Source organism: Artibeus jamaicensis, unplaced genomic scaffold (assembly GCF_021234435.1).
Source record: "Artibeus jamaicensis isolate MK-2021 breed Jamaican fruit bat unplaced genomic scaffold, CSHL_Jam_final contig_781, whole genome shotgun sequence".
NCBI lineage: Eukaryota > Metazoa > Chordata > Mammalia > Chiroptera > Phyllostomidae > Artibeus > Artibeus jamaicensis.
This window is the reverse complement of record NW_026521968.1, coordinates 3819063-3832756: the sequence shown is the minus strand read 5'-3', so window position 1 is coordinate 3832756 and position 13694 is coordinate 3819063. Positions and strand designations below refer to the sequence as shown.

The 13694-nt window shown below is 42.6% G+C and overlaps 1 protein-coding gene across 2 annotated transcripts in view; it reads left to right on the top strand.

Moving 5' to 3' along the window:
* The window catches only part of DNAH9 (dynein axonemal heavy chain 9), a 368257-nt gene extending 354616 nt beyond the window's left edge, over window positions 1-13641 (top strand). For both annotated transcript variants that reach the window (XM_053672723.1, XM_053672722.1), the window contains exons 68-69: window positions 8621-9010; window positions 13275-13641. In XM_053672723.1, coding sequence (XP_053528698.1) covers window positions 8621-9010; window positions 13275-13502 — 618 coding nt within the window. In that variant the 3' untranslated portion in view covers window positions 13503-13641. The remainder of the gene's footprint in view (window positions 1-8620; window positions 9011-13274) is intronic.
* Window positions 13642-13694: the final 53 nt, after the last annotated feature.

Below are 13694 nucleotides of genomic sequence, written 5' to 3'. Positions count from 1 at the left end.
TTGAAATTTGAGATATACTGATATGAATAAAATATATAACAAAATTAAGTTCATTATTACTTTTTTTTATTGTGGCTACCAGAAAATTTGAAGGTGCACACATAGCTCACCTTTGCATCTTGCATTATACTGTATTTGGGAAGTGCAAAGTTAGATGGAGCCATGGCCAGCCCAGCATCTGGGCAGGGCTGAGGACTGTTTTTCATTCTATTATTCAGATGTTTGATGGCATCAGACACTTCCCCTGTGCTTCAGTGGCTGATTACCCCTTCTGATTGACGTAGTTTGTTTCTAAGTTTGTGAATGGTGTTCGAACTTGAAGTCCAAATTGCTGATTTGGAGAATTCCTCCAGCTCTTTATTCTGAGCCATAGTGTGTTGACTTAACAGTGCAGGTCTGAGAGAGCTGCCTTGCTTTGGCCCTTTAATGATGGACAGTCACCAGCCACCCGGCCACTGCTTCAGCCCAAATGCCTTCACTGCAGCACTGGTCAGAATACCCAGCTGGGTGGGCCGCTGTCACCCTCAGCCTGGAAGCCAGACTGGAAGGGGTGGAAGCCGTATCGTTCCCACCTCCCTCCTTATCTCCACACCTGCTGTGTTGTATGCACATGAAAGCAGGTTGCAAAGACCATAGGGAAGAAAAGGCAAACAGGAGCTATCCCTCAGGTCAGGGGGCCGCTGGCAGCCTCTGGAGAAGGAGGCATGTGGGCACTGCTGACCCCTATGGACTGAGGCTGGCTGCGTGCCCACCAGCCCGGAGCACAGCCGCTTCAGACACACCAGCGGTGCCCTTTCCAAGTGATGGACCAGGCCGCTTCAGACACACCAGTGGTGCCCTTTCCAAGTGATGGACCAGGCCCCTAGGTTTGCACTGGAGCCTAAGAATCTGAGAATTTCACAAAACTTAAAGCAATGAAGGCCTACCAGGAAAAAAATGTTTTTATTCTATGTCATATCAAAGAAAGTTTACGAGAGCACTTGTTTATATCAGTGCTCCCCAACCATTTTGGCACCAGAGACTGGTTTCATGGAAGCCAATTTTTCCAGGGACTGGGGTGGGTAAGGCAGAGACAGGAGGCAGAGCTCAGGCAGTGGTGCAAGCAAGCTAGCAGCATCCACAGACTAGGAGAAGGGAGGTTGGGCACCCCTGATTTATAGGGGTAAATAAAATGGTTAAGGTCACAGCCAGATGGTCCTCACATCTACCATTAGGTGCCCCCTGCCTTTAGTTCTTCCTAATTTTCCTGCAGTGCTGACATGTAGCAAGCGAGTCAGAGAGCCCTGGACTGGGTCGTTTTCTTAAGGGGAGGATTCAGTGTTTTCTCTCTGAGTTTTCTTTTGGTAGCAGGTTTTCCCAGGGGAGTACAGCTTGAGTCTTGAAGAAGGGCCTCATTACGCAGAGTTTGGCCACAGAAACATACTGTCTGCCCACTCCAGCCTCCACCAATCTGACAGCATCTTAGCAACCTAATTTTTCCTGGACACCTTTCAGGAAATGCTGTCCTAGAGTCTATAGATATATCTTCTCCTAAGAGAGGGACACCAGTTACACTTAGTGAATATAGAGCTGTGTTCACTCACTTTGTATCTGCCCCTCCTCTGAAGATGAGTCACCGCTACTTCTGCTCAAGGTCATGGGAATATGTGAGCTCAGAAACCTAACTACAAGTCTAACGACTTCTTCTTTTCCTAAATCCTTTCTGCTTCACTCTCAAACTGACAAAACCTAAAAGATAGTACATCCTCTAAGGTTCTTTCACTTGCACGTTCAATTAGTAAATGCAAAATCATTGCCCCAATAAATTATAATCACATTACAAGCAGATGTGAGAAATTAAAGTAACACATTTTATGTTCCTCTGCTATGAAATGATTTCTGATTTCTGAAGGGTGTTAAAATTTAACTATTGCATATATTTTTATTTCCTTATTTTATTTTTTTAGAGCTTTTTCAGGTTTACAGCAAAATTGTGTGGAAGGCAGATACAGTTCCCATGTACCCCTGCCTCTCTCAGTGCACAACTGCCTGCGCTATCAACACCCCCTTTGGAGTGGTCCAGCTGTTACAATGATAAACTTACTTTGACTTATTGTAGTGGCCCAAGCAAGGTCCATAGTTTACATTAGGGTTTACTCTTGATGTTGTACATCCTGCGGCTTTGGACAAATGTGTAATGACATGTATCCCCCATTATAGTATCTTACAGAACAGTTTGAATGTCCTAAAGATCCTTCCAATTACATACTAGTATATCCTCACATTGAGCACATGATTCATTATCACATCAAAACTCAGAGAAGTGGTTGCTCCCGTGACTTCACTGTTTTCAGAAGCAGCTCTTGGCTGTCTGAGCCATGACACCACCAACTAAGGGGTGGACTCAGCTCAGGGAGATGGTCAGGAATCAAGGGGCTTTGCTGAACAAGCCAGTGGCAACAGCTGGCAGAGCCAAGTCCCACCGAGCTCATCTCTGTCTGACTCATGCTGCCACAGCCCTCAGGAGAGGGTTCAAAGGACCAGGACATTTTCATCCCCCTTTTTCCAGTACTGCTGGCCCAGTTCTGCTACTTCATGTTACAGGGTAATTCTGGGATGGGGGACATTTACTCCCAGTCAACCCGTGCTGCAGATGACATCCCATGTGCAATACGGTTCCATAGACAAACCCGGATTTAACAAAGCCCCATAGTTCTGTGGAGGATCAAACTTATTTTGGTGTATTGTTTATAAAAAAAAAAAAAGCATTGTATGATCTTGAAAATAAAATGGCCATTGAAAACTTCTAAAATTTTTATTAAAAAAATGAATATGGCCTATATTTTTAAGTATATTGGACTTTATTTCTTTGTAATGGCTCTTGATTTGCCTATATGCCATTTTTTATTGTTGACACTATTACAGAAGTACCCCATTTCCTCCCTTTTATCCCCCCCGACCCAGCCACACCCCTCAGCCTTCATCACATTGCCGTCTGTGTCCATAGGCTACTCATATATGCACATCTGTTCTTGGACTAATCATGCTGTTACATGACAGGGTCCTGGCCCTGAGTAGGCCTGCTGAGGGCCAACTGTGCATAGGAAAGATTTCACAGCCCAAATCCAGATGACTATGAGGTATGTTTATTAAAGCTTAGCACAGTGAAACAAAGAAGGGCTTAGTGTAGAAGAAGCAACAGGAGAGCCTAGGCTGGGCTGCCTGAGCTCACTGGAAAGTTGGAGAAGAGGGGTCTTGGGGATACGGGCAGGGGATTAGCCTGGGATAAGCTGCCAGCTGCCTTAGAGTTTAGAAGACAGATGCCTGTGGGGAAAGAAGCAGGAGAAGAAGGAAAAGGGAGTAAGTAGCACAGGCTGCTCCCCAGAGGGGGAGTCTATGCCAGGTCCTTTATCTTGAGGCTTTTATGTGTGTCTTGCAGGCAGGAACCTTAAGGGCTATCTCACAGGAGGGTCTCGGCAAAACATTCATCAGTTCTCCAGGTAGAACCTTTCAGGGTCCTGGTCTCCACTGGCTGGTCAGTGCCAGGGCAGGCAGTCTTTAGTCATTGTAGTGAGTCCCGGCATCACCCACCCAGCTCTGCTGCTTTTCTGGGCCTGGAGCTAAAACAGGACTGAGGTCTAGATGTTATCTAGAGGCTACCCTCTTCTCCCTCACCCAGGGAGTGAGGTCCTGTTTTCCCAGTTTTGCCCCCTGCCAAGCACTCTGCCTTCCCCCAGGGTGACTGTCTCCATCTGGCTGTGAATTGCTCAGCCACTGTGTTCAGCTGTCTGTTTTCCTAGTTCACTTGGAAGGAATTTCCTAGCTTCTCACTATCTTGTCTCAGTATGAACCCAGTGGTTCTACCAGCCACCCACCCACACCCGTCCTGTGCTTCTCAGGCTTCATGGCACCCCAATACATTACATCAATGGCCTTGCCTGGCTTTTGCCCCTTTAGCACTTATACACACCTGATCCTGATTCAGATTCTCTTTAATGAATGAGCAAAGTAAGGCGACATCAAATCTACTGGGCATTGGAACCGTGTCCTGTTGTTGGGCATAATCCATCATGGTTATTAGAAAAGGAGTTTTGAGAACCACTGGCTCAGGCCTCCCAGCTCCCCTGCTTCCCTAGAAGACAGTGTGCTCAGCCACTGCCTTCCCTGCATGACACGGGCCCCCAGCTCGGTCATGGCAGGTGTCTGGAACAGCCATCCCCTAGCCTCCCGGCCCATCCAGGGCCCGTCCCGACTTAAACACACACCAGGTCTTATTTGTAAGCCTTTCTCTGACCATACCACCTGATTGTGCTCACTTTGCACAATCTCCACGGTACAGAGATCTGGTGTGGTTCCTGGGTTAATATACACTTATGCCCGCATCTCTTTGAAACTGCTCTTAAGTCATCACTTAAGCCTTTCCACAATTATAAACCCTGCTTCCTCAGTTCAACTATAAACTCGTTAGGCAAAGACTCTTTTTTTAATCTCCATCCAAGGACATTTTTTTCATTACTTGTAGAGAAAGAGGAAGGGAGGGAAAGAGAGGGAAAGAAACACCAATATGAGAGAGAAGCATCAATTGGCTGGTTTGGCATACATGCCCCAACTGGGGATCGAATCCAGAAACTGGGCATGTGCCCTGGTCTGGAATCAAAACCATGACCTTTCAGACTATGGAACGACTCTCCAACCAACTGAGCCACACCACCCAGGACAGGACTCTTCTAATTGGTCTATATTCCTAGGAGAAAAAAATTAGTACAGCCCTCATTGTGTTGCTCTGGGTCTGAGTACGAAGGTGATGCAAGAAGGAACAAGGGCAGTCAGCTGCTCACCTGCACCCATCACTCCTCAGTATGAGTCATTCTGTTTAATTTGTTTGTTCACCATGGCAAATACTGCATAGCCTATGAAGAATTCAATGTGCTTGTCTTTATAAGTCAGGGATTTAAAAAATCATACACATGCACAATAATCCATTTAAAGACCTTGGCTTGCATTATTCTTGATGACTTTAAGTTTTTCAATAATTCCTTTTCTACATTTAGAGTTCTTTGTTAGTTCAAACAGAAACAGACTCTGATTACAAAAGGAAATTTTACAGTTATTTTTTAAAATTTTTATTTATATCTTTAGAGGGGAAGGGAAGGAGAGAAGGAGAGAAATATCAATGTATGGTTGCCTCTCATGGGTCCCCTGCTGGGAATTGGCCTGCAACCCAGGCATATACCCTGACTGGGAACTGAACTGCGATCCTTTGGTTTGCAGGCCCGTGCTCAATCCACTGAGCTACACCAGCCAGGGCAATTTTACAGTTATGATAGCATCCTCTGTAAAGTGTTGAAATGATGCTTAAAAGTGACTCCTCTGGTTTGCTTTTTATGGCCAACAAACCAGATTGACCTTAACTAGAAAGCCAGACAATATGTGAAAAACATCAGTCCTGTCAGTCCTACATGACTGTGATACTTGAAAAAAAGAAACAAGAAAGGTTTGCCTCCTTTGAATGAGCCCCTCACTGCAAAAACTAACTGTGTGGAGGAAGTTTCAGGAAAATCCCCACAGTTCTGCTGAATCAAAGGGACCACAGTGCTCAGGTCACCAAGGCAGAGTGTGTAGATCGAATACCTGAGGTGCGAGCTGTACACACAGAGAGCAAGCTCCAGGGATCTGCAGACACATCCCTTGAGACTTGGGCTGGCTACTGCTCTGTACATGAGAGACAAAACTACCCAAAGCTGGAAAAAAAACACAAAAAACAAAAGCAAAAAAAAAAAAACAGAAAAGGGCAGTGAGGACAATTATCAGAGCTCACACAAAGCAGAGAATAGATTATGTTCCAACTCAGCAAAGTAGAAAAAACTCACAAAACAGATGGTATCAGAGAGAATTCTCGGTAGTGAGACTAAATTGGACCTAGACTGGTTTAGAACCTCCCCTCCAGCCACCCCCACTACACATAAAGCTAAAATGCAAGCTTCTGACATATCCATTGATTTCAAGTAAATTAATTACAGGCTAAATAAATAAATAAATAAATTTCAGTACCCTCTAAAAGAATGCAACAAAATCCGCCACTCACTTATGTAAAATTCACAGCATTTGACATAAAATAAATAAACTATAGGCATGTAGTGAAGTAGGACTATATGGTCTACAGCCAGGAGGAGAGCTGATCAATCAAAATAGAGCCAGAAATGACAGGGATAGTGGAATTAGTAGACAAGGATGATAAGACAACTATTATAAGTTTGTGCTATACATTCTACCAAAGAAAATAACATTATGAAATGAAAAAGGAAGATATTTTAAAAAAAGACCCAGTGAAATATATGGAGATGAGAAATAAATTACGTGAAATGAAAAAAAAACCCACTTTGGATGGTTAACAATTAATTAGATACTGCAGAAGAAAAGATCAGTAACCATAAAAATAGAGCAATGAAACTACCCAAATGAGGGAGGGTCTAAGATTAAAATTAAGAACACTGAGCTTCAGTGGCCTGTGGAATGATGTCAGGTCATCTAACATATGTGCAGTTGGAGTCCTAGGAAGAAAGAACTGGGAAAGGGGTAGGGTGGACAGAAAAAAAGTATTTGAAGAATTAAGGGCCACATTTCTGCAAATTTAATAAAAACTATAAACTCATAAGCACAATAAGCCTAATGAAATCTATGTAAAGGTACCTCATAATTAGATTTTTGAAACCTAAGAATAAAAAAAAATCTTAAAGGCAGCCAGAGGGAAAAATTAAAAGTGTATAAAAAAAGAGCAAAAAAAAAAAAATGACAGCTGACATTTTCTAGAAAGCTATGCAAGCAGAAGACAGTGGAGAAATATCATTAAAGCACTAAAAGAAAGGTCACAGGATACAAGCTAAACACACAAAAAATAACATTTTTATATACAAGCAATAAAAACATGGACACCAAAACTTAAAATACCATTTAACCACTTAAAAATTGAAATAATTATATGTAAATCTAACAAATACAGCACTTACATGCTAAAAACTACAACCAGTGGTAAAAGGAAGCACAGCATTTGACATAAAATAAATAAACTACAGGCCTGTAGTGAAGTAGGACTATATGGTCTACAGCCAGGAGAAGAGCTGATCAATCAAAATAGAGCCAGAAATGACAGGGATAGTGGAATTAGTAGACAAAGATGATAAGACAACTATTGTAAGTTTGTGCTATACATTCTACCAGAGAAAATGGTAAAAGGAAGCAAAGAATGCATACATAAATGGAGGGCCATACACTGTTCATGGGTTGGAAGACAACACAGTAAAATTGTCAATTCTACTCAAATTAATATGCAGGTATAATATATTTTCTACTAAAAACCCAGTAAGAACCTTTTCTAGATCCTGAGGCAATTGTTCTAAAATTTATGTATTAAAAAAAGGAACTAAAAGAATGAAAACAACTTTGAAAAAGAATAAAGTGGGAAATAGTAGTTTACCTAATTTCAAGATTTATTATATAGGTACAGTAATTAAGACTTAGTGGTACTGGTGGAGGGATATACACCCAAAACAGGATAAAGAAGCTGGAAGGGGCTGTCATTCTGCCTACTGCACATACCATTGGGCACTACTCAGTAATAAAAAGGAACGCACTATTTGGTACATGCAAAAACCTGGATGGACTTTCAGAGAATTTTGCTGAGTGAAAAAAGGCAATCCCAAAAGGTTGCAAACTCTGTGATTCCATTTATATAGATTCCCTAAAATGACAAAATTACAGAAATAGACTAGATCAGTGATTACTAAACTAGGGGTTACAAAAAGGATGGGACAGGAGAAAAGCTGGAGTGACTGTACAAGGAATCTTTGTGGCGATGTAAATGGTTTGTATCTTGATTGTATTGATATCATCCTGTTTGTTATATTTTACTGCAAGTTTTGCAAGATGTAGCTATTGGGGGAAACTATATTTCTTACAACTGCATGTATCCCTACAACTATCTCAAAATAAAAAGTTTAATTAAAATAAAAAGCAGAGGGAACACTTCCCAGCAAAATTATATCTAGCCAGAATAAGCCCAATGCCAAAGACATTATGAGAAAAGAGAATGAGAAACAAGTATTCCACATAAACACAAGAAGCCAAAGCCCAGAGGACCTATATTCCCCCAAATCAAGGATTTCTTTCAGAAACCAAAGCATTAGACAACATTAAGGAACCCGCTTCTAATGGCTATATGAAATTGTACAGAAAGATTTTCATTGAAAACCATCTTTAAACTGAACTTTGTAAGCTTGTGTTTCTAAGCTACATGCAAAAGCCTGCAAGGTCACTGCCAAGACCAGAAGAGTCATGGAGTTCAAGTTCTAGGGCAGGGCTGAATCAGTGTGGTACCCCCAGAGGGTCTGCGGTCCATAGTGGACCAGTCCACTACCACCAGTAGAATGGGATAGACTCTGATATCACCGAAGCAGGGGGAGTGTTAAAGGACCAGCATCTCTGAGACAAACCTTGCTAATCAAGGACTAGACAGGACAGTCACATATTTACCCCTAGAGTCATCCCCTCTTCTCCTGAGGACCAGGAGCAAGAAATCCCTGAGGTTGGTTTTTTGCAGGGACTTGCTGTCCCCTCACTTTCTCCTCTCCTTCTTTGTCTTCAGGGGGAGCTGACCATGACTGGGGACATGGAGAACCTACAGAACAACCTATACCTTGATGCAGTGCCAGAGCCCTGGGCCAGGCGAGCCTACCCTTCCACAGCAGGCCTGGCTATCTGGTTTCTGGACCTCCTCAGCCGAATTAAGGAGCTGGAGGCTTGGACAGGTGACTTCACAATGCCCTCCACTGTGTGGCTGACGGGCTTCTTCAACCCCCAGTCCTTCCTGACTGCCATAATGCAGTCCATGGCCCGCAAGAACAAGTGGCCACTAGACCAGATGGCCCTGCAGTGTGATGTGACAAAGAAGAACAGAGAGGAGTTCAGAAGCCCTCCTCGGGAAGGGGCCTACATCCATGGCCTCTTCATGGAAGGTGCCCGCTGGGATGCACAGGTAAATCTGTCTGTGGGCTGACTAAATACAACCCGCCTTCCATAATGTGATTACTAAAAGGGATGCCTCCAAACCTTTTGACTGAGGTTGTCTTTCCTGGAGGCTGACAAGCCATTTTTATGTAACTAGGGATAGTGCCAAGAATCCAGGCTTGGCAGAGTGAGCAGAATGGTTAAAACAACAGCTCTGGAACCAGACTCACTGGATCTGACTTCAAGCAGCATCACTTATTAACTCTGTGAACCTGGGATATCATTCTGTTTCTCCAAATCTTAGTTCACTCAACTGTTGTAAAAGTGCAGTTCCTGTGAAAAATAAACTAAGCCACTATGCACAACTAACTTAGAACAGCGTCTGGCACCCAGGGAGTACTCAGAAAGTGCGAGTCAGCCACCCCTGGGTGTGTGACCTGGGGATGTCATTCCACCTCCCTGGGCCACACTTCCCTCACTCATGACTGCAGGAGGACAGGAATCCCTTCAGCTGAGGGAAGCCAATAGATGTCATTTAAAGTGACATTTTTTGAGAGGTTTTCTTACCAAACACTAAATAAAAATTCGAGCCAATAAGATTTGAGATATTTATAATGGATAGAAAACTGGCAAACAAGCACAGATGGCTGGGATAAATGACATGAACAAAAATGAATAACACTAGAACAAATTTACCTTTGCTAAACATATGATCTAGAAGTTCTTAGTGAAATGACCCATGTGGCAAGTGACACTAAACTATTCCTAGCACTCGGTATCAAGCGATGGGGAACAACCATTAGAAGATCCTGGAAGGCCATGTAAATATACATATTCAACTGTATTGGGTTGAATCATGTCCTTCCCAAATTCACGTCTACCCAGAACCTCAGGTGACTGTATTTGGAAACAGGATCCTGTGAGAGTAGGACCTAAATCCTTCTTATAATAAGGCCATGCTGGATACACAGAAGAGAATGCCCCAGACAAATGGAGGCAGAGTTTGGAGTGGTGCACCTGCCACCCGGTGAATGCCAAGGATTGCCAGCAGCCACCAGAAGCTAGGAGGAGGCACAGGACAGCTTCTGCCTCAGAGACACCAGAAGGAACCAACCCTGCCCTGCCTTAATTTTAAAATTCTGGCCTCAGAAACTGAGAAAATACATTTCTGTTGTACAAAGCCACCAAGTTTGTTCTGGTAGCCCCAGGAAATCAACAAAGAGCCAAGAGAAAGGACAGTAAAGTGGGACTTGTTTTTAAGCAGCCTGAACCTTGAGAGGGAAGCTGACTCTCCTCCCTCTGCCGGGATTCTTATGTAAGTCCTCCATGGGAGAACACGCATGGAGTGCATCGTGGGTAGAGCGACGCAGGGAAGGCCAGGGCTAGGGTACCTAAAACACTAAAACAGGAGAATTACAGAAAGGTAGGAAAGGAGCTCAAAAGAAAGAGCAGCGCCACTGTGTCAGGTTGGAGGATATGACTCCAATCACCTACCTCCAACTTTTCATTACCTTGTTTATAAGTACTCTAATACAAAAAACTTCTAAAAAAGCAATACCTGCCTACCAAAAGATCTTGTTCTTACAGTGTCTATTCCAGAAAGATTTCAGCAAAAATGTAAGAGTAAAGATGTCCCAAAATTCTCTCACCCATAAACCATTGAGAACATTAGTGAAAAACACTGTTAAAACCAACATTTTCAGAACAATAGAACTTAACCAAAGGTTTTTGGAAATCCAAGGAGTGCTTACTGAAGGAAAATAGCTGAATCTCAGTAAGAATAGCAAGGTTTGTGGCCTTCTAAATTGCCCTATTCCCATCCCCACTCCCCCAAACTCTGGTAGCCTTGACAACCAACAGACCACCATCACTGTTAAAAGATAAAGGCAAACGGAGAATTTTGAAAGCAGCAAGACAAAAGCAATCCATCATTTAAGAGAGCTGATTTCTCTTAAGAAACCATGAAGGCTAGAAGGTGGCAGAATTATGTGGTCATAGTGCTGAAAGAAAAAGACCATCAGCCAAGAACTCTACATCCAGCAAACCTATCTCTCATAAGTGAAGAAGAAATTAAGACAGTCCTAGATTTTTTGAAGTAACAGAGATGATTCATTACTAGCAGACCAACCCTATCAGAAATACAAAAGGGAGCCTCCAGGATGAAGTTAATAGACCCTAGATAGTAACTCCACTCACAGGAAGAAATAGAGTACCAGTAAAGGTAATTGCATATGTAAATATAAAAGACAATATAAATGAACTTTTGCTTGCATCTTTTTTCTTGTATCTGATTTAAAGGATAACTGCACAAAGCAATACTTACATATCTGTGTTGATCAGCATAAAATGTATAAAGGTGTAATTTGTATAATAAAAAAAGTGCAAGTCCCTAAGCACAGGAAGGGAAGCACTGGAACTGTACAGGAGTAAAGTTTTCTGTGTAACACTGAAATCAAGCTGCTATTCATCTGGAACAAAGCTTTATAAATTAAGATGTTAATTCATACCACTAAGAAAATAATTTTAAAACATAATAAAAGAAATAACAAGGGAATTAAAATACTACACCACTATGTATCTATTTAATACAAAAGAAGGCAATAATGGAGGAACAAAAAGACATGACATATAGAAAACAGAGAGTGAAATGTCAGATGTAAGTCTTACCTTGTCAGTAATTACATTGATGCAAATAGATTAAACACTAAAAGGCAAAGAATGGTAGAATGGATTTTTTAAATGACCCAACTGTATGCTCTCTACAAGACATGCACTATATATGTGTGTGTGTGTGTGTGTGTGTGTGTGTGTGTGTGTGTGTATATATATATATATATATATATATATATATATATATTTATTTTTAGAGAAAGGGGAAGGGGGGAGAAAGAGAGGGAGAGAATTAGTAAGGTGTGGTTACCTCTCACACGCCCCTTACTGGGCACTTGGCTTGCAACCCAGGCAGGTGCCTTAACTGGGAATGAAACCTGTGATCATTTGGTTTGCAGGCCAGCGCTCAATCCACTGAGCCACACCAGCCAGGTCAAGACACACACTTTAGATTCAAAGATACAAATAGGCTGAAAATAAATGGACAGAACAAACATACCATTGAAATACAGATTTCAACCATAATAACTAGAGATGTCACACCCCATGACTAATGGGGACTGCTAATGATTACAGTTTCTCTCGAGTGAAGGATAATGTTCTGGAATGACAAAGTGATGATTACACATTAAAAATATTGAATTGTACATTTTAAAAGGGTTGGTTTTATGGTCTGTGGAGAAAAAGAGTTCTACTCCTGCCCCTACTTTCTGCCATAAACACTCAGTTGTGTGGGGAGGAAAGAGGGGTTTCCCTTAGTTCTGTTACTCAAAACTGAAGAGGTGCATCCTCACCTTTAAATACATTTTACAGAAAGTAAATCAACCTCTATTCAAAGCAGAAGGGGCTGAGTCACCTGGACAAGGCAAGGAATTTGCAAGTCACTCGGGGTCAGTGTTTCCCCAGATACATTCCATAAAGTGCTTGTGCATCAGGAATGGAGTAGATGGCAAAGAAAGTGTCCTGTTGTCAGCTAAGCTTGGGCAACACCAGGTTAGAAGTTAAACTGTTCTCTTTACTGCTAGGGCTTCTGCTTGTCTTCAGTGTGCTAGTATGCACTATAAAGCTTCAAGTCCAAAATGTGAGAGCACCATTCCCCTAGCTTGTTTGGTAAGAATCAGAACATTCTCGGGACCTGTTAGAAAAACTGCCCTAGACCACTCTACTGACACATCTGAGAAAACCATAGGAGGCCCCAGCTGGAAAGCTACAGAAAGGCCAGGTCCCTATTCTATGAGTAAAGAGGGAACATAGCTTCCTCTGTTCTAGAGGGCACATGAGATCAAATAAGAAACTGGAGCAGGACGTAACCCAAGTCCAAAGCATTTGCTGATAGCTGTGTCTTATTCATCTTTAAATCCCCATCACCAAGCACATGGGGCAAATAATTACATTCGATATGCTTATGAAATTAATGAATCCAAAAATAAAACTAGGAGACTCATTTCAAAGGGATTAATTTGTATATGAAAAGTGGCTTTTGGTCCTCTCATTCAAACAGTGACTTAAGCCAGAAAACAGTATGTGTCCTGCCATTGGTTGTTGAAAAGCCAGCAAGGGGCTAGGCATAAGGGCAGACAGCCCTCCCCAGTCTCGTCTCCAGGATCTTCTGCCTGGAGAAGGCTGTCAGGCTGAGTTCCAGGTCTGATCTAACATGGCTCTTCTCGTGTTCTCATCCTCAGGCTGGGGTCATTACAGAGGCAAAGCTAAAGGACCTGACACCCCCCATGCCTGTGATGTTCATCAAGGCACTCCCTGCAGAGAAGCAAGATTGCTGCAGTGTCTATCCCTGTCCCGTGTACAAGACTGGTCAGCGGGGACCCACCTACGTGTGGACTTTCAACCTGAAGACCAAGGAGAACCCATCTAAGTGGGTTCTAGCTGGAGTAGCTTTACTTCTCCAGATCTAGCTTCCTGCTGAGCCACTGAGAGAATGGAGCTGAGGGACACGTAGAAAGATTCATAAGCTCTCATGATTCTGTAAAATTCTTTTAGAGAACTTGAAGAGCCTAAAGTGGGGCTGAGCTGGAAGAGTGTGGACCTAGGAGTGAGGGGAGAGGAACTTCATAACTCTGAACCTTTCCTAATAAAGTGCTTCATTC